We start from the raw sequence: 18933 nt of genomic DNA, 5'->3' as shown, positions 1-18933 counted from the left end.
TCTTTCAACAGGTGGCTTCGGCCCTGGCTCGGAGCTCTGGGCCAATGTCCGCCCTGGCGGCCTCGCCTGCTCCCCTCGAGGCGCTGTGAGCGCGCGCGCGCGTCCGCGGCGCGATGGGCAACCAGGTGGAGAAACTGACCCACCTAAGTTACAAGGAAGTTCCCACCGCCGACCCGACGGGCGTGGACCGGGACGACGGGCCCCGCATCGGGGTCTCCTACATCTTCTCCAACGACGACGAGGACGCGGAGCCGCAGCCGCCGCCCCAGGGGCTCGATGGCGGCGGCGGGTGCAGCTCGCCCGACGCTGGGGACGGATCGGCGCCGCCGCCCCCGCCGCAGCCCTACGACCCGCGGCAACACGAGGTCGAGTGCTCGGTCTTCTACCGCGACGAGTGCATCTACCAGAAGAGCTTCGCGCCCGGCTCGGCGGCGCTGAGCACCTACACACCCGAGAACCTGCTCAACAAGTGCAACCCCGGCGACCTGGTGGAGTTCGTGTCCCAGGCGCAGTACCCGCACTGGGCAGTGTACGTGGGCAATTTCCAGGTGGTGCACCTGCACCGGCTGGAGGTGAGCAATAGCTTCCTGACCGACGCCAGCCAGGGCCGCCGCGGCCGCGTGGTGAACGACCTGTACCGGTACAAACCGCTCAGCCCCAGCGCGGTGGTGCGCAACGCGCTGGCGCACGTGGGCGCCAAGGAGCGCGAACTCAGCTGGCGCAACTCGGAGAGCTTCGCCGCCTGGTGCCGCTATGGCAAGCGCGAGTTCAAGATCGGCGGCGAGCTGCGCATCGGCAAGCAGCCCTACCGCCTGCAGATTCAGCTCTCGGCGCAGCGCAGCCACACGCTCGAGTTCCAGAGCCTGGAGGATTTGATCATGGAGAAAAGGCGCAACGACCAGATCGGACGCGCCGCCGTGCTGCAGGAGCTCGCCACGCACCTGCACCCGGCAGAGCCGTTGGATGGCGACAGCGACGCGGTGCGGACTACGCCGCCGCCTCCCCGGCGTCCCCAGGCGCCCGGCTCCCAGGCCGAGGACCGAGAGACCGGAGCGCACTGACCGGCCGGCCAGGGGGGGAGCCCTGAGCTGCGGAAGGGAACCCTGCCATGCCCGCCCCCCTTCCTCCTCGCCCTGCCTCCATCCAGGATGCCCGGGTCCTTTGGAAAAAAATGGAGAGCTGGTGAAATGCGCAGCCTTCCGTGGACGGGGGAGGAGGAAGGGGACAGAGGGAACAGGTAGGAGCACTTGAGAGGAGCATTTTTGTCCTCTCCTTCTGCGGTGGGGCAGACAGGCACTTGGCATTTCACCCCTGCTGGATCCTGTTGAACGTTCTGCAGGAGAAAAGTTCAGAGCGTACCCCCCCCCCCCCACCGCGTGCCATTCCTCCTCCTGGCTTCTCTGAGCTCTGGCGGTGCCAGGTACAAAGGGTAGAGGGTGTCTGGGGAGGAGCCAGCGCCAGCCTGCCCCGGGGGAGTGGATTAGCTTATCTTCCTCCGTGCTGAGCCGGGCTGCAGAGCTGAGTAGCTGGGGTGATTAATCTTGTGGGATTCCTGGGGCGCCTAGCTGGAGAAACCCCAGGTCTGGAAGCTGCAGACCCAAACCAGGCAGCCCCCTACTAAGTGTAACTAATGGTTGAGGAAACTGGAGCCACAAACAAAGGCTTTACTACCTCCCTCTCCCCCACCTCCAGATCATTTCCGGGGCTGGCTTTTTGCTGAGTCTTCCCGCCCCCCCTCTCCAATCTCCCCTCCCCGGTTACAAGTAAATCACTGTTGTGGGCCAACCAGGGGAAGGATTCAATTAAGGTGCTGTTCGGCTGCCTTTGTTTTTCTGCCTGCTGTTGGAGGCCCTGGGAGCTGAGGCATTTTTGTCCTCAAAGGAGGGAATAGCCCTTTGTGTCTCCTCTCTAATTAAACCTGCTTGGCTGTGTTCATCCACAGGCCACAGATGGGTTTTTGGCTTGTGCCACCCCATAAAGTATCCACTAGGGAAACAGCCAAGCAGTGTTTGCTCTGGTGAGGCTTATTCACCTCTCCTTGCACACTACTCTCTGAATGGTGAAGGTAATCCTTTTAAAAACAATGCGTTGGTTGTGATCTTAGGATTCCCATCCCTCACCCTTGCTCTCACTGGACTGCCTCCCTTGACCTCAACTTCTGTTCTGCATTGTTTAAAAAAAAAAATCTTAGTAATATTTCAGTAATATGATGACTTATTTTTGCCAGCCACTGTTGGCACAGTTTAATTCAAATCCAGAAATCTTGTTAGGCTGTGGCATGTCTCCTGGTTACAGGAAGAACCATTTTTTCTTTTATTATTTTATACATTATTTTTTTTTTTTGCCAGTTTGGGCTTGAGCTCAGGGCCTGAGCACTGTCCTTGGACTTTCTCAAGGCTAGAGCTCTACCACTTGAGCCTCAGCACCTATTCCAGCTATTTTTTTCTATGTATGTGTTACCAAGGAATTGAACCCATGCATGCATGCTAGGCAAGCACTCTGCCACTAGGCTAAACACCCGGCCCCAGGAAGAACCATCTTTTAAGAGATGCCAGTTGGAATGCTCAGAACAGAATCTGAAACAAGATGGTGACTCTGGGAGCTGCTGGTCCACTGAGCAGATACTGCTTGGGTCTGCTGCTGAACTACATGTATGAGTCAGTGTGAGCCTTTTAGAATGCAATGCAAGTACCCACCCCCAGTGCTTTTGTGAGTGTGCCCTTACCTTGTATTTGCTGCTGGCCCATCACCAGAGCTGTCTCAAAAGTTGAGTAAAGTTGACAGTCTTTTTTTTTTTTTTGGCCTTCTTGATGTTTCCAGGACAAGACATTTCTGCGACCTAATTCTTAGCAAGTGGAAGAGAATTGTAGTTGAGTGGTACATAGATGGCTATTCTTGCACTTATTTAGAGAGCTCTTAAATCACAGTGATACAACTTGAAGGGTTGTGTGTGTATATGTGTGTGCCCTGTACCCTCTAGGGCTTGAACTCAGGGCCCAGTGCTCTCTCTTGGCTTTTTTCACTGAAGACTGGTGCATTGCAGCTTGAGCCACACCCCTACTTCCAGCTTATTGATGTTGAGTGGAGATAAGAGTCTCACAGACTTTTATTCCTGGGCTGGCTACAGAACTAAGCCTCCTGGGAAAGTAGGATTACAGGTAAGAGCCATCCATGCCTGAGCCATCCATGTGTGGATTGAAGGATTTTCTTGTATATATATATATTTTTTTATGCATAGGAGTTGAGGCCATACTTTCATAAAGCTTAGATTGGTAGCCCCTTGACATGAAACCTTTTCAATATAAATGTGTTCCCAATTTTTCACAGTAATCACCAAAAAAGATGTTTTGTTTTTTAATGGGATAAATCTTGACTGTTCAAGATGAGCCTGTACTAACCCTGGTCTGGGACTTAGGGTGAGAATCAGTCTGCTCTTGGGAATATAAATCTACTTTCCATGTTTAATATTCTCAGTCTCTTGTTCATAGAAAAGCAGAGCAAGATAAATACCAGTAAAGCCATTTAAGAGACACTACTTTAGCTAACAGATGTAGATGAGAGAAAGTTCAAATTGGTGCCCACTGTGTAGACAAGACCATAGGAGGGAAAAGAGAAAGATCTTCCCTAGCAGTTCTGGGCCAACAAGCTCATTTTCCCCCTTTCCCCTCAGCTTTGTGTCCTTCTCTGTCTCCAAATCACAGTCCGATTGCACTGAGCTTAGCAGTGATTTTTGTATTCCAAGTAGAGGTCTCAGTTTGAAGAAAGAACTATAAAATCCACTCCAACAGTAGTATTCTACCTCTGGAGAAGTTGTTTTGTGTTGTTTTTTTTTTCCCTGCTAGAGCTGGGAAATGAAGCAGGATGAGGAAACAGGTGATGCCCCCTGCAAGGCAAAGTCAGTGTTTATACAGAGATGCCAAGTATGGAATGTGTAGAAATAGGCTCTACTGGAAGTTTTCTTGAGATGGGATGTTAAATGGAAAGTAAGAAGTCGAGTCTTTTCTTGATTCTTAATAAAGTAACATGGAGAAGATCTTGAGTTTTTAATGCCTGACAATGGCTACATCTGGCACTTTAGGAAGAAAAATAAGTATATTTAATACTCTTTGTTTCTCCTTAGGAATAAGACTTTAGAACTATTTTGTACTGTGAATTACGGATGCTCTTTGAAGGAAAGAATTATCGATTCCAATATTCTTCAGAAGCGCTGGCAGGGATATAGGAAGACATCGACTGGAACATACATGCTAAATGAAACCAGACGAATTCTATTTTCTTACCCGAGCAAATATTTTGTTGAGACTGCTAACATGTCGAAGGAGCCCACCACATTTTGGATGAAAGAACTCACTTTTTGTAGCTTTTATTCCACATTTAATTTGAAATGACTTTGTAGCATTCAGATGCCTAACAGAAAACATCATTCCAAATCTTTAAGAAAAAAAATTAAGTTTTTATGGGAAAAAAAAAGGCTTAGTGTGGGTTAACTCCTCTTGTCTTTGGTGCATCTCCCCTCAGTACCACCATTGGTAATACCACAACCACATGGAAATGTATTTTTTGGAAGCAAAACTTTACTTTTGTATAACATATGCTATGGAGAGTTAAGAAAATTTAAAAACTACTTGTTTTCTATTTTTTTTTCTTAACAAAAATGGGATTCACTGTGTTGAAGACTCTTGAATATGATGTGCTTGTCTATTTTTTACAAATAAGAATAAAATCCAATATGATCATGGACATCAAATAGATTTGTCTGGAGAGTTAAGAGTTTATTTGGTAATTTTTTTTTAATCAGGATAACTATAAACTTGACTAGTTTATTTTGCCTTTCCTTGTTTTTGTTCTTAGCTATGAACTTGTGACCCATAGAGAATTACATTGACTCAAAGGAGAAATCCACATTCATTTTGTTTCCCCAATGAAGTAGATGAACTTTATTTTTGTTGAAGGTTGTATGTTTAATCAACATTATGTTCTTAATTCTGCTTCTTGAGAAGGAAGTTCCAATTTGAAATTGTATCATTTCCTTCAAAATGAAGGGCAGCACTTAGTTAAATAAAAGATTGATGATATCTTTTAAGCCATTTCCTCTTCACTATGTCTTATTAAAATAACCTGTCAAGTTATTTTGAAAAATGCTGTGAGGGTTTCCAATAAATCATCTATTATAGAATTGACTGCATTTATATCTGTTTTCTACCTTTGTCTGACACTTCTGATCCAAATTTGCCTACTTTAATTCTGAGAATATATGGCTGGCATCTTTTTCTTGCTCAGTAAATACTTATTGATTCACTGTGAGAATTACCCATTATTTGGAGTTATCAGTGTCTACAAATATTCATAATTACATAGAATTCTTTTATTTCTTGAGATTTCAATGCAAAACTTTGTGCAAGCGAGACACACTCAGGTGCTCCGAAACACAGGTCACAGGTAGGTGGTTTCAAAACCAGAGCTAAGGGGATCCCGCTACAGTTTAATACAGAACTTGGGTGAGCGTGATCACATGGTGTTTGAGCGTGGCAGGGGATACAGGTGCCAGTAGTTTGTAAAGTCACAGAGGGCTTCTGAGAGCATCACCTGGCATCTGAAGCCACCACCCCAACTCCATGATGTTCTAATTTTTGAGGAGCCCAAGCAGCCATGAAGCCATTTGTCCCTGGAGTGAGTCTTTTAATTCATTGTATTTCTCATGGCACAAGAAAGAGGGCTGGGGAAGTGTTCAGAGTATATATTTATTCTTGGGTGGTCTTGATGGTTTTGGTGCTGCTGCTTGCCTAATGGAGGAAAATGACATGTTTAAAAGTGTCAGGACAGAATGAACAGGCCCAGCAGATGTGCCAATGGGCTTTTATTTCATTTCCTTTTTACTGAATTTACTGATGGAAACTGCTTATTAAACAAATGTAGCAATTTTATTTGTCAAGTCAGTGCCTTTGCCATGGCAATAAGGTACGGGGTTGGATGTTTATGAAGTACCAGAGATTACGAGCCCCATCCTAGGATCAGTCTCATAAAACAAAATAGCAATCAGATTCTCCAAAGAGGAATGACTTTTATTTGGGTGTAAGAGACCATTGCAATGGGTTCACACGCCATCATAAACTTGGTATTTTCAAAGAGGTTGAGTCACATTTGAAACAATAATCCTGACTGAAATATTTAGCAGAATCTTAACAGTCCTTACTGGGAAGATACTTGTCCAAGTGCTTTTTTTTTAACATCACAATTGTCTCTGCAATATTAGATTCCAGGGGGGTCTTTGTGACAGTTACTGCCAGGCAGGTGAGTGTAAGAACCCATTATACCTTCCTGGCTTTGCTTGTGTTAACATTTTATACAAGTGAGCCCTGACCACTTAACATTTCTTTCACACTAGGAACTAGAACAGGCTTTGAAATTAAGAGATTGTTTCTTGAAGCATTTATAAAGAACTTAGCTGTAAGACTCAGTTCTCGGCATCTAACAAAGCAGGATGAGCCATATTGTTGTCCTTGAGTATCTTGCATTGGAATAGGCAAGACAGATAATGATTACCAAAAAGAAATTCACAAGGCATTTGATTGCAGTTGTGACAGGTATGCTGAAGGAAATGTGGGTGGGAGAGAATCACCTCAGCCTTCACTTTTGTAGCTGAATTTACGCTTGATCCTTGGAAGAGATGGAGAGAGCCAGTTGCTATGGAAGGGTTGCCAGTGACATGAATCAAGGGAGACACTGAAGAGTAAATGGATGAGACACTACCCCAGTGCTTCTTGGCACAACCTGTTATCCAACTCATTCATATATATCTACCTCTTAACACAGAACCAGAGAAAGTTTGAGTAAGTGAATGAATTTTGGGATTGGGGTGGCTCCCAGATTATCCCAAACTGATGTTGGTATTATAGTTCCATCGGGAGCATTAGGATTAGTGGATTTAGGGTGCGCTGAACAAGAATAGCCACTGAGTGGATTTATCCACACCCAAAGACTGGAAGGTGCCTGTTAATGAGAGCTTCAGTTGCCAGCCAACTTAGGAAGTAGAACATAAAGAGGCCAGGTTGGGTGGGAAGAAGAATAAAAGGAAAGTGGATGCTTTATGGCCTTCTATGCTTTATGGCCTTAGATGCTTTACAGCTTTAGACTCATGACTGAGGAAGAGGTGATTTCATTCGGTTGACAGGCTTCTGTTGTGACAGTCTCTGAGGCCTTATCAAGTGTGGCTATAAATGATTATGAAAACTTGGTTGCTTAGTTTAGGAAACATACACCGAGTTGTTAACCTCCAGAAACCAGTTATCTTGCTATTACTCTCATTCTAATGTAGAATTCATGTTGAACTGAAGGGAAGGGGTATGATGAGGGCAGGGGAGTGGGAGAGGGAAGAAGCACCCAGTAGGGAGCACAATGCGAAAAGGTTTCTCTCATTAGTTTAGGGAGAATTTAATACTTGTTTTTGGAAAATGTTTTCCTCTTTTGTACAATGCACTTGTGACATTGGTCAGTTCTCTTAACCCTCTGGACTTCAGTTGTATTCATAAAATAACAAGGGTGGTGTCAGTCCAGGTTGGAATAACCTGCCTGCCAACTGGCATATGATCAAGCCTGTTCCTGTGCTCCTTGAGTCTTGCTTGACCTGAGGGAATAAGGCAGGAATCAATCCTTCAACACCACTACTAATGTAAAATCTTAGCTTTTGATGGTTAATATTAAATAACCAGCCTCACTACCAATACGTATGATTGCAGTATTCATGGTGGCTGTGGGGACAAGAGAAACTGTGCCTTTTTGTTCTCCCATTTGTATTAGTATTAATTAGTTGGGCAAGGAAATTTCATTTTGACCTATCTCACCCTGTCTCTCTCTCACATTCTGTCTCCCTTCCCCAAACCAATCCCAAACTTCATTGTTTTCATTTTCACCCACGCACTATAAGCCCCCTTTCTTCATCCTATTTCATCCCTCTCCTCCCACTGGCACACCAGACAGGAGCTGTTTTGCATTCCTGTCATTTTTGTGAGTGTATGCTATTTCTTAAAGGGGTATATATCAACTGCTAGTTCATACATCTCCATGCAACAAAACTGGTAGCAGTTCTTGGTACCCACATATATTTTAGCACTTTAAAAAGATGAATAGGGCCAGGAGTTTGGCCTAGTGGTTGAGTGCTTGCCTAGCATGCATGAAGACTCAGGTTCGATTCCTTCATACCACATACATAGATAGAAAGAAGCTGGAAGGAGTGCTGAGGCTCAAGTGGTAGAGCTCTAGCCTTGAGAAAGTCCAAGGACAGTGCTCAGGCCCTGAGCTCAAGCCCAGGACTGGAAAAAAAATGAATAAACTTTATTTCTTAAAGCAGTTTTGAGTTTTCACATATTATACGCATCAGCCCCACTACCAGGCATCAGTCATGGTAGCCTTTATCTTGGTACCTTGCAATGATGCACTCACTCAGCTGGCAACCCCAATCCATGGGTTCCATTAGGATTGGTTCTTTATGTTGTGTGTTCCATGGGCTTTGACAACTGTCTCCACCATCAGAGTTTTCTATAGAAGAGTGTATTGGTAGCTCTTTCTCCTTCATTCCTTCTCCCCAAGGCTGAGCTGAGTACTGGGCCATTTTCAATGTCTCTTCTCAAGTCTTGGAAGACTTCTCTGCAGACCCTTATGCCTTTCTTCCCAGATGGGACAAGGATATTCATCCATCCCCTGGGTATTCAGGAGGCCAGTTGGGCCCTGTGCTACCTTGAGGTCTCAAAAGGAAAACCAGATGGTCTAAGGGCCTGCCTGTCTCCCACGGAGAAATACAGGCAGGCACAGAGGGTTGGTACTACCTTTTGATCAAACATGGTGACATGGGTGGGAAGCCAGGATACTTAACTCCACGTGGTGTTATGAGGAGGGTGCAGGGGTGGCTGCCTAGGGATGGGATGGGGGACTAATCAGAGAGATTCCAACATAATCTTGCCCCCTTCCTTACAAACCACCTCTGTGCAGGTCTATGGCTAGTAGAGTCAGTGAGGAGTGCTGCAAGAGCAAACACCCCTAGTTACTTAGTAACTTCTGTTTTATGTCATGTTGATAGAGAACTCAGCCAAGCAGTTTTCATTATGACCAACCTCAGTGAGTGACCTTCCTTTCTCTGCACCAGAAATGGCCTCTTTTCCTCAGCACCATTATCCAGATGACCTTCATGTGGGTGGTGAGGATCAAGGCTTCCCTCTCTGCTTTGGAGGAGTTGATAGAATTGTGAGACTGGTGGGCACAGTCACCCCAGCACCTCCCCATGCTGTGCCACTCATGCAGATGAGTCTATGTGCTATGGAAAAGTGACACAGGTGTTAATGAAAATACGTAAAAATAACCTAGGCGTAGTCCTGACCTGTAGGCTTTTCTGCTGTCCTTATCCATCTTCTCCCTTCTGACTTTCGCCTCATCTTCAGGACCAAATCCTATCTGCGAATTTCTGGTTGCAACAGGTTCAGCCAAACAAATTTACCTGCTGAAAAAAAGGGTCAGAGAGGATACATCATTCAGCTTTGCAGTGATTAAAACCAGATGGCTTTGGGTACTTCAGAAAAATACTGTAAATGGTTTGTATAAACACAGACTCCACACCCACCTGTGTACACCCTTAAGCTAAGTACACCAGTGCATCAAATATTTGGTTTTCCCCCAATGTCACAACACAGCAGGTAAAGCTTTGTGCACTGGGCACCATTTAAGTGTGAACATGTTCTTAACTCTGGTCACTGCCTCTCTCAGCTGGATTAGCTTGTGAATTTTTTTTTATTAAGTTTGTCATTTTGTACGTATCAAAAATATGTGCCCAACGTAATGAACGTCAATTTCTAAAAATATATAAAGCAAAAGGCCCCTTGAGCCAACTTCTCTCACCATAGGAAATGTGTTGTGTTTTCAGAAGCTTCAGATATACTGATTCTTCATATTTTTTTTTTCTCAGTGTTGGCTTTAAAAAAATGCAATGGCATCATGCTACCGTTATTTCTCTATTTTTTCTCATCAATAAATCAGGACTTTAAAAGTTCTAGAATATTCTTTACTAATCGTTATCTAGGATAATAGAGTGGGAAAAATAGCTTTAGTTTTATTTCTATTAATTTTTTCACTGGAACTAGCTAGTTCCACTTTTCCCTGATTATAAAAGATTTCACATAGATTTTTCTTACACCCTTCTCGGCTTATATGTGGGTATTGCTGAAGGACTTAACTATTGAAGTGAGATTTCCGGGCAAAGATTATGCACAATTTAAACTTTAATAGGAATGGTCATGCGACCATTACACAAAAGGTTGTGCAAATTTACAAAATGCTGATAACATTCTTAAGTGTTTGGAAATATTTGCCTACTGGGAGATTAAAAGAGGTGCGTTGTCATGTATGTTTTTGTGCTTCCCATGTGATCTCACATATTTGTCAAGAACTTGACATGATAGTTCAGGTTTCTCGCATTGTAAACATTCTAGTTGTCTCCAAAAGTGTTTTGGTTATTAAATCATCCCTCTAGAGTGCAACCTACGAACTTGCACCAACAACAGAACGGCAGCAGTAGAAGGTATTCAAAATCATTGTTCTTGAAAAGTGCAAATCACAGTTTATCACATCCTGTGCATCAGTGCCTAGCAGGAGTGCTTAGACTGAAATCTTAGCTCTTTTCCCTGGTTTATTGGTCTGAAAAACTGGCCTCTGTTTATGTGGACCCCACTTCCTAACATTCTACTTTTAAGATATACTCTAGCCTCACAAGTCAGTTATCCTAAACACACTTGAACGCTCAGGCTGTTTTTGCCTTAGAGCAGTGTTTATTTATTTATTTATTGTTTGATTTTCTTGGATACCAGCCTGCATCAACAACAAACTGCATCACAGCTCGTGCCCACATAGCTGTAGGTATGTTTGAATCTGACAACCTAAATTTCATCAGAAATTCCCTCCTGTGTTATGATACAGTAACACCATCTATTCTGGTTATTCTGTTTAGTTTTCAGGGAGGGAAATACACTTGTTAGTAGCCATGAAATTGATCTTGAAACTTACAAATGCAAGACTCACAGTTTACAAAACGCAGGACTGGAGCATGGCCAGTTTTCGTTCTGGGTGGCAGAAGCCTTGGCTTTCCCTCAAATTGTTCATGTCTCAGCAGAAATATGAGCCTCCTTGGCTGTCCTACCCTACCTTGTTATTCTGTCATGATACCCTGTTTATTTCCTTGGGAATAGCTTTCCAATATTATAGTGATTTTAATTCACCTCAGTTTTAAAAATCCCCTTATTGTTATGTTTCTCTTCACCAGACCAAGAGCAAGGAGCTCTGATGCAAAAGACAGTACTTGACAAACACTAAGTGCTCAATAAGTAATTATGAATGAATAAAGGTACTTTTTATTAACATTCTGAGATATTGTTCTCCCTCTGTCCTACAGTCCCAATACATTCCATATACTCTGTTGCTTTTGATCATATGAAATTTTCTCAATGAATCTTTAAATCAGGATCTCCGTGGTTCTCTCTTTCCTTAAATAAGAAATCAAAAGGTGATGATATATATTCTGTCTCCAGACACAGTATATGTGGTGGTTAGGAGAGAGAAGTCTAAGACAGGTTGCTCCTATATTATACCTTCTTATCCTAGAATGGCCTAGAATGAAGTGAAAATATAAAGATGTTTGTCCACATACCCCACCCTCCCCCCAAAAAAAATCAAAGCCAGTATTTGAAAGGAATCTTGCATTTCACCTGATGATTTCAAAAGTGTCTTCTAGTAATCTTGTCGGAAGATGCTAGTCAATAAGCTCCTCTCCTATAGCTTAGCATGGTCTTTTAGGCAACACTGGACCCTTTGGTACAGGCAATAAATAATTAGCTTCCTCCTCCCCCTCTTACCTTGAGATGGCACTCCTTCGGGGCAGTTACAACCATATAAGGCAACAAGGTCCTCTTAAAATCCCCTTGAAGTCTGGGCAGCTGCAGACCCCTTATCTACTACTTGGGCAGTTATAAATCCTAGCCTGCCATGACAAAGCCCCTGAGCCACATGTAGTCCACACCTAGGTCTCTGCCTCTTAGCCCTCCTAGTCCTTCAGACAATAGCCAGCACTTCTCACTTTATGAGAGGGGGTTCTTGCCAGGCCTGTGGCTGGCCATAAACCTTTCCTTTGTGATCTTCTGGCAGAGCCTAACAGAAAGGGGAGAGGATTTTAGATCCCATCAGCAATGCTGCTTGTTGACTGAGTGCCAAGTCTTCCCAATTTATTCCATTTCTCTTTCGGCTGAAAGAGATCCAGTAAGTTAGGGTGACATAGCTCTGGACAGGTAAGATTGAGATTCCAAGATCAGTTGCTCTGCCTTCCAGTCATGCTGTAAAAAGTTATATTAGGTGGAATAAGGATTCTCCAGACAACAAGATGTTCCCAGCTTTTGGTGGTGAAGATGTTTTCTGGTAGGAGTATTGTTTTGCTTGGCAAAGAGGATTCTGCTGCGTTGAGGATTTTGATATGAAGAAATTTCTTCATATTATCTAGGTAGGTCCAGTGTCATCTCAGCTGTCCGAGTGTCTACCATGGTTGTTGCTTCCCTCACTTACAAATGAGGAAGAGGCTGATGGAAAGAAATCTGCTAACTTTGCCTCCAAGGCCATATAGCTAATAAGGATTTAAACTTGTGACTGTCTAATTTCTAATCTCCATGCTTTGTCACCTGGAGCAGATGTTACCCATCAACGAGGGAAAGAGGGCATTTAAAATGATTCTTTTGGCTTCTTGCCTATCCATGCTTGCCTATCCATCCTCCCTCTGGAGGAGTTTTCCTTGTCTTTTTGGGTTCAGGGCACATACTCAAGTTCAGTGATCACTCTTAGGCCAGAGATCAAACTCAACTTGTTAATTATTCACAGAGTTGGTATTTCTGCTTTTCTCTTGATACTCTTAAACCAGTTGAGATGAGTGGGAACTACCAAGCAGGACAACAGACTTCTGAGAATCACTTTTTGAAGCAAAGAATACAAATATTGAAAAGGAGTAACACGAATCACTGGAAACAATGGACAGAAAACAAAGGGCAGAAACATGGTCATATGGGCAGGAGGACTGCTCATGAGAGCTGTTCCTGGACAAGTCCTGTGAAAAGTACCTTTGTTTCCTCACATGGAAAATGAGAATGATTGCTTAGAAGAGCTATGTGGAGGGAGATACACTAGGTCCTGGGCACTGAGTTCAGTGCTTGGTATTAGGAGTTGAGAGTAACATATTGACTGACCTGGACTTTTGGTCAGGGGCCAGGCCAAGCAGTCACTGGGATTCAGCAGTTCTCAGGTGCCTGGCAGGCCAATAGTTAACCCTTCCACTGCTGGGTTAGGAGAACAAGAATTATTGATTTTTTTTCTTGCATTTTTTTCTCAAACTTGTAGTTGAGCCTCCATAGTCAATTTTACATCTTTCTTATTACACTTTTCAATTGTAGATGTTTACTTAACTCTTCTTCCTCTCTTTCTTCCCCCTCTTCCTTCTCCTCCTTCTCCTCTTCCTCCTCCTTCTTTTGGTGCTGTAATAAGGCTTGAACTCAGGGCACAGGCAATATCCCTTCACATTTTCATTCAAGGCTGATGTTCTACCACTTGGGACACAACTCCACTTTTGGTTTCCTGGTGATTAATTGGAGATAAAAGTCTTACAGACTTTCTAGCCTAGCCTGGCTTCAAGCTGCCAGATCTCAGCCTCTTGAGTAGGTAGGATTCTAATCATAAGCCACTATCATCCAACTTCTGCTCTTTGAAATAATTTCTATGTTTAAGGTGATATCCTGTTTGGTGGTATATTGTTCTTATATTTTCTATTACTTTAGATATGGTATCTTCCAGTTCTTATACTACATTTATGATAGCTAATGTAAACTCTTTGTGTATGCTATATAGACAATGTATTGGCTTTGCCAGGGACAATTGCTACGACTGTTTTCCTCTTATTTGTGGACCACAATTCCTTTGCATGTCTTATATTCTGTATTGTTGGAAACTGGACCTTCTACATTATATAAGGTATCAACCCTGGAAACCAAGTTATCTCTACATCTTGACTGTGGTTTTTATTACTTCTTTTGTCTTGTTTAGTGTCATCTTTGGACTAATTCTATAAAGTCTGCAGTCTTTGTCTCAATTAGCTTACAGGTAAATTAATTGAAGAGCAGAGACTCTTTGCTACCACTTTGCACTCTATGTGTCTGCTTGTGTGTGTGTGTGTGTGTGTATGTGTGTGTGTGTGTGTGTGCGTGTGTGTGTGTGTATGTGTATGTGTGTGTGTGTTAAATTTTAAGTGTTCCAACAAGTGGCTCATCACTCACAGAGATCTAGAAGTCAGAAATCAGGAAATGCAGGTCCTCTCTGGGTCCTGAAAATGTACATGGATTTTTGGGTACTCCAGAATATGTTGAAGCTTTCCGAAGGTTGCTGTGATATTAGTACAATTGTCACGGTTTATATCTGACAATTAACCACGTGGATAGGGCTCTTTACCAAGAGAGAGAGCTCAGATTCAATTATATGAAGACAATCCTTGGAAGCAGAGCTCTGCAGAATTGCTGACAAGGTCAGCTAGTAATCATTTCCTGGGGATGAGGCTTCTGGGGGGCTTTAAAACTATTTTGCTCATTCTAGCAGTTAATAAGCAGATAGCTCCTATACTACGGTGGTTGTCTCATTGCCTTTATGGGCCAAAAGACTTGGCACAGAGTGACTGAGATGGTTTTGGTATGCTCAGAATCTTCTAAGGCTATGTGGAAAAGTTAGTTCACTGGACAATGTTTTCTTCTGGAGCCCAGGGTCTTTTTTTTTTTGAAATCCACATGTACTCACACTGTTGGGAGAAGTCAGTTTCTTGCAGTTGTGGAAAGCCAGCAGGAAAGTTTCTCTGTTTAGTCTAGAGATGTGGCTCAAGTGATAAAAATACCTAGCATATGCCAGACCCATATATCAAATTTGAGTATTGTAAAAAAAAATCTTCCCTATAATCTAGTGTAACCATGGGAGCAACTCAAGGGGAGGGGGGTTAGTTTTTATATGCAGGAAGGCACACGTTTAGGGAGGCATCTTGGAATTCTGCATAATTCCATAGGCTTTGCTGTGGGTTCTCAAGCATTCAGCTACAAGACATCTCATTCTCAGCTGTGTTGTGTCTATGGAATGCTGCTTTATATGCTCGGCATTAGGGAGAGTGGCCAAGCACCGGGATTTGAACTCAAGGCTTACGGTACACTAGGCAGGTTCTCTGCCACTTGAGTCCTAGACAAGTCCTTCAGTCCTAGACTAGACTTTGACATTAATGAATCCAGCCCAGTCTTCACAAGAACAAGGTATGTAGAAAGCCAGTTTAGAGATTTAAAGCAAAAGGTTCAGAATGATTACTAACTACAGTTCAGTGCTCTGTTCTATGCTATCCACCGGCCTGCCACGTTATTGATCAGCCCACTTCCAGCTTTATTTTTCACTCAGAAGGCCCTGAGGCTATCAGGGCCTGAGTCCTCTTGAAGGGACTGTGTCTCTCTCACACTCTCCCTCTGTACTACTGCATCTCTTGCCTATGCATTTGGGGCGAATGCCTGAGCCTGGAAAATGGTGTTAACCAAAAGTTTTTGATAAAACAGGGTTTTCAGGGGTGAATTGCAATTTAAATAGCTGAGAAATTCCATTTACTTCCAGCAATGTATTCCGAAGGCTCCCTCTGGCCCAGCTCAAAAGGAGCAGACGTCCTCTCCCGCAGAAAGTAAATGGGATTTTTATTTTTGTCTTCCAAGTGCCTTGAAATCCACAGTCTTGAGTGAGGCGGTGGGCCTCAGTGAAGACAGTGTGGGGAAGAGCAGAAGGCTCTGAGGGTAGTAAGCCACCGATACTCATTTCTACTTTAGTTTAATGGCTTTGCAAGAAATAGAACAAATGAACCACTGGAAAATGACTCCCCTATCTCTTTCCGTTTAATCTCTTGTGTGCATATGTGTCTAATCATCAAAACCATTGTCAGGTGTTCTTCCCCCACCCCCAGGTCTTTCTGTAGTCATACACACGGAGGCTTGGGATCCTCTCCAACTAGTTATTCAAGTATATATAGCAGGGCGCTGGATGCCAGTTCCCTGTTAGATTTCCTTCCTGTTTCCCACACGAAGTCCCCAGCTGCCATGACAAGAGAGTTTCCACCCGCTACAAAGGCCAGGCCATTGGCTCCAACTTAGACATATTGTAACTCCAGAGTGCCCTGTGTAGTCAGGCTGAGGGAAGCCTCCTGAGGAGGCCATACCCAAGCTACACCAGTCTATCCCTGCTCTTCTTGTTCCCAGCACTTCTCAGTGCTGGCACTCAGCCTGGTACAGAACATCCACATTCACTGCCTCATTCAATGCCTACTAAGCTAAGGCTCTGCCAAACCCTTCCTCTACCTTGATGATAATGATAATAATAAACTGAGGGGAGGAGAGAGGGAAGCTAAAGTCCTGGGAAGATGAAGAGATCCAAGGTAAATGATATGTGTATGTATGAAGGTGGCAAAAAGGAAACTGGCTAAATAACATTCAGAAAGAAGGGGAATGGGAGATGGGCTGCAAAGGAAATATTAAGGATGACATGACCTTGTTCAGAGTATGTTGTGAAATTCTCCCAGTGCCATTTCCTGTATAATGAATGATTCTCACACATTGAAATATAATAATTTTAAAAAAATCACTTTCTGGTGAACTGGGGTGGCTCATGTCCATAGTTCTAGCTACTCAGGAGGCTGAGCTCTTTCCAGCACAGCAAAGTCCATGAGATTTTTTTTTTTTTTTGTGGGTCATGGGGCTTGAACTCAGCCTGGGAGCTATCCCTGAGCTCTTCAGTTCAAGGCTACCGCCCTACCCTTCAGCCAAGCTCCACTTCCCGCTTTCTAGTGATTAATTAGAGATAAGAGCCTTAGTTCCTTTTGGCCCAGGCTTGCTCTGAACCTTGATCATCAGTTCTCAGCCTCCTGAGTAGCTAGGATTACAGGCATGAGTCACCATGCCCAGCCCATGAGATTCTTATCTCCACTTAATCACCAAAAATTCAGAAAGAAGTGGAGCTGGAGCTGTGACTCAAACAGTAGAGTGCTAGTCTTGAATATAAAACCTCGAGATAGCATTAATACCTTTGCTGCAAAATCAAAACAAAACAAACCACAGCCCCCCCATAGCCCACCCACTTTAATAAGACTGTCTCACACTTCCTCCTGATTTCAGGGGTCAAATATCATTGTTAGTAGGGCCACTGATGCAGTAAGGTCTATGGATAACAACTCTAGATATTGTAAAATGAAAGGCAGTCTATACTTCTGCCGTTAAGGAAAAGAACAAAAGATTCTGGAGCCTAGCAGAAAATAGCACCTCTCCAGGAACTGGATAAGCTGTCACCTCCCTAACTCTCAATTTTCCCCCATAACAAGGGTTCATTGCATTTATCAACAAGCAATCTTTATGCAATGACTACATTAGACCTATCTGGGCCTAAATGTATCACTAGGGTTTTCATGTGACAGAGAAGCACGTTGTGTTTGTCTGGTTATAATCCAATTTATAGTTCAAATCTGTAGCTGTGACTGGATCTTTTTCTTACATAGCCCAAACTGAAACTGGCTGGCACCCATTGAAGCAAAAATGAATTTTGCTGCCTTCTCCCAAAACCTTGTGGTCTGTGTGAAGAGGTGCAAATGGCTCTGCCAGAGGGAATGTTCATCATGGTTCTCTAGCAGGGAACACGGATGGGGTGGGCATTGTGCTGGGCTCCTGGAAATGTGCTGGAGTGCTTCACCCAACTGAGAAGGGGCAAGGTGGAGTTGGCATCCAGTAATTCTGGGCAGAAGTTTCTCTTAGTGTCTGTAATTTTATGCATGTTTGACATGCATTGACATGCATAAGACAGAAAGTTAAAAAAAAACCCAAAAAGTAAAACCAATGGACCAGTTGTGGTGGCATATGCCTTAATCCCAGATAGTTGGGAGACAAAGATCAGAAGAATAGCAGTTGGAGGCTATCCTGGCCAAAAAAAAAAAAAGCTAGACTCATATCAACAAACAAGCCAGGTATGGTAATGGCATCTGTATCCCAGCTACTTGAGCAATATTTTTACGGGGAAGTGCTATTTACACAAGCCTGGGGGTGTGGGGGAGATACACAATTATATCTGAAGAAAAAAAGCACAACTAAATTACAAGAGGCTAGTGGCATGGATTAAGGGGCAGAACACTTGTCTAACAAGTGCCAGATCCTGAGTCAAAACCCCAGTGTCTGCCACCAACACACAGAAAGTAAAAACAAGAGCAGTAAATAACTAAATGAGAGTAGTTAAGATCACATTATCAAATGATCTGTGTATGATTTAGTTTAAAATAATCTTAGATCAAATTAATGTATATGTACCATATGTATATATGTACGAATTTATATATGCATATGTATGTGTCTCTATATGTAGATTCACATCATGTATAATCATATTCACATTTCTATCTCTTTCTCACACAGATGCTTTCATTTTAATTCTCTTCTCAACTTTTTCAGCTAGGAAATGAACAAGCACTTGGGTATTTCCTCCTCTGTAGATTCCTACCCCCGTCCCCCACGCACACCAATTTCAGTTAGCTTCATGGCCTCAGTTCTTTTCTGGGCAGAAGAACAGTTGTGAGCTTATAGTTTGTATGGATTTTCTCTTTTCTCTCAGTGTAAGGGTAGGAACAAAATTCTCTCTAGCTGTCTGTATTTTGGAGCTAAAATGGTGTCCTTGCAATAAAACATTGACTCTGTGTGCCCTGATTTTTTAAATTGTTCTTCTTTGTATTTAAAAGCCTTTGTGTGTGTGTGTGTATGTGTGTGTGTGTGTGTGTGTGTGTGTGTGTGTGTGTGTGTGTGTGTTTTATTGCTGTTCCCGGATTACTAT

At 43.5% G+C, this 18933-nt stretch overlaps 1 protein-coding gene across 1 annotated transcript; it reads left to right on the top strand.

Moving 5' to 3' along the window:
• The first annotated feature begins 3 nt into the window (after nucleotides 1–3).
• Lratd2 (LRAT domain containing 2) lies at nucleotides 4–4333 on the top strand. The gene is made up of 2 exons (XM_090339380.1): nucleotides 4–1237; nucleotides 4121–4333. Exon 1 carries the CDS (start codon nucleotides 114–116, stop codon nucleotides 1059–1061), a length of 948 nt encoding a protein of 315 aa, XP_090195506.1. The 5' UTR covers nucleotides 4–113; the 3' UTR covers nucleotides 1062–1237; nucleotides 4121–4333.
• Nucleotides 4334–18933: the final 14600 nt, after the last annotated feature.

The sequence above is a fragment of the Megascapheus bottae genome, chromosome 9 (assembly GCF_031878675.1).
Source record: "Megascapheus bottae isolate mThoBot1 chromosome 9, mThoBot2.hap1, whole genome shotgun sequence".
NCBI lineage: Eukaryota > Metazoa > Chordata > Mammalia > Rodentia > Geomyidae > Megascapheus > Megascapheus bottae.
Note: the sequence above shows the minus strand (reverse complement) of the source record. Positions and strands in the feature narration are given on the sequence as shown.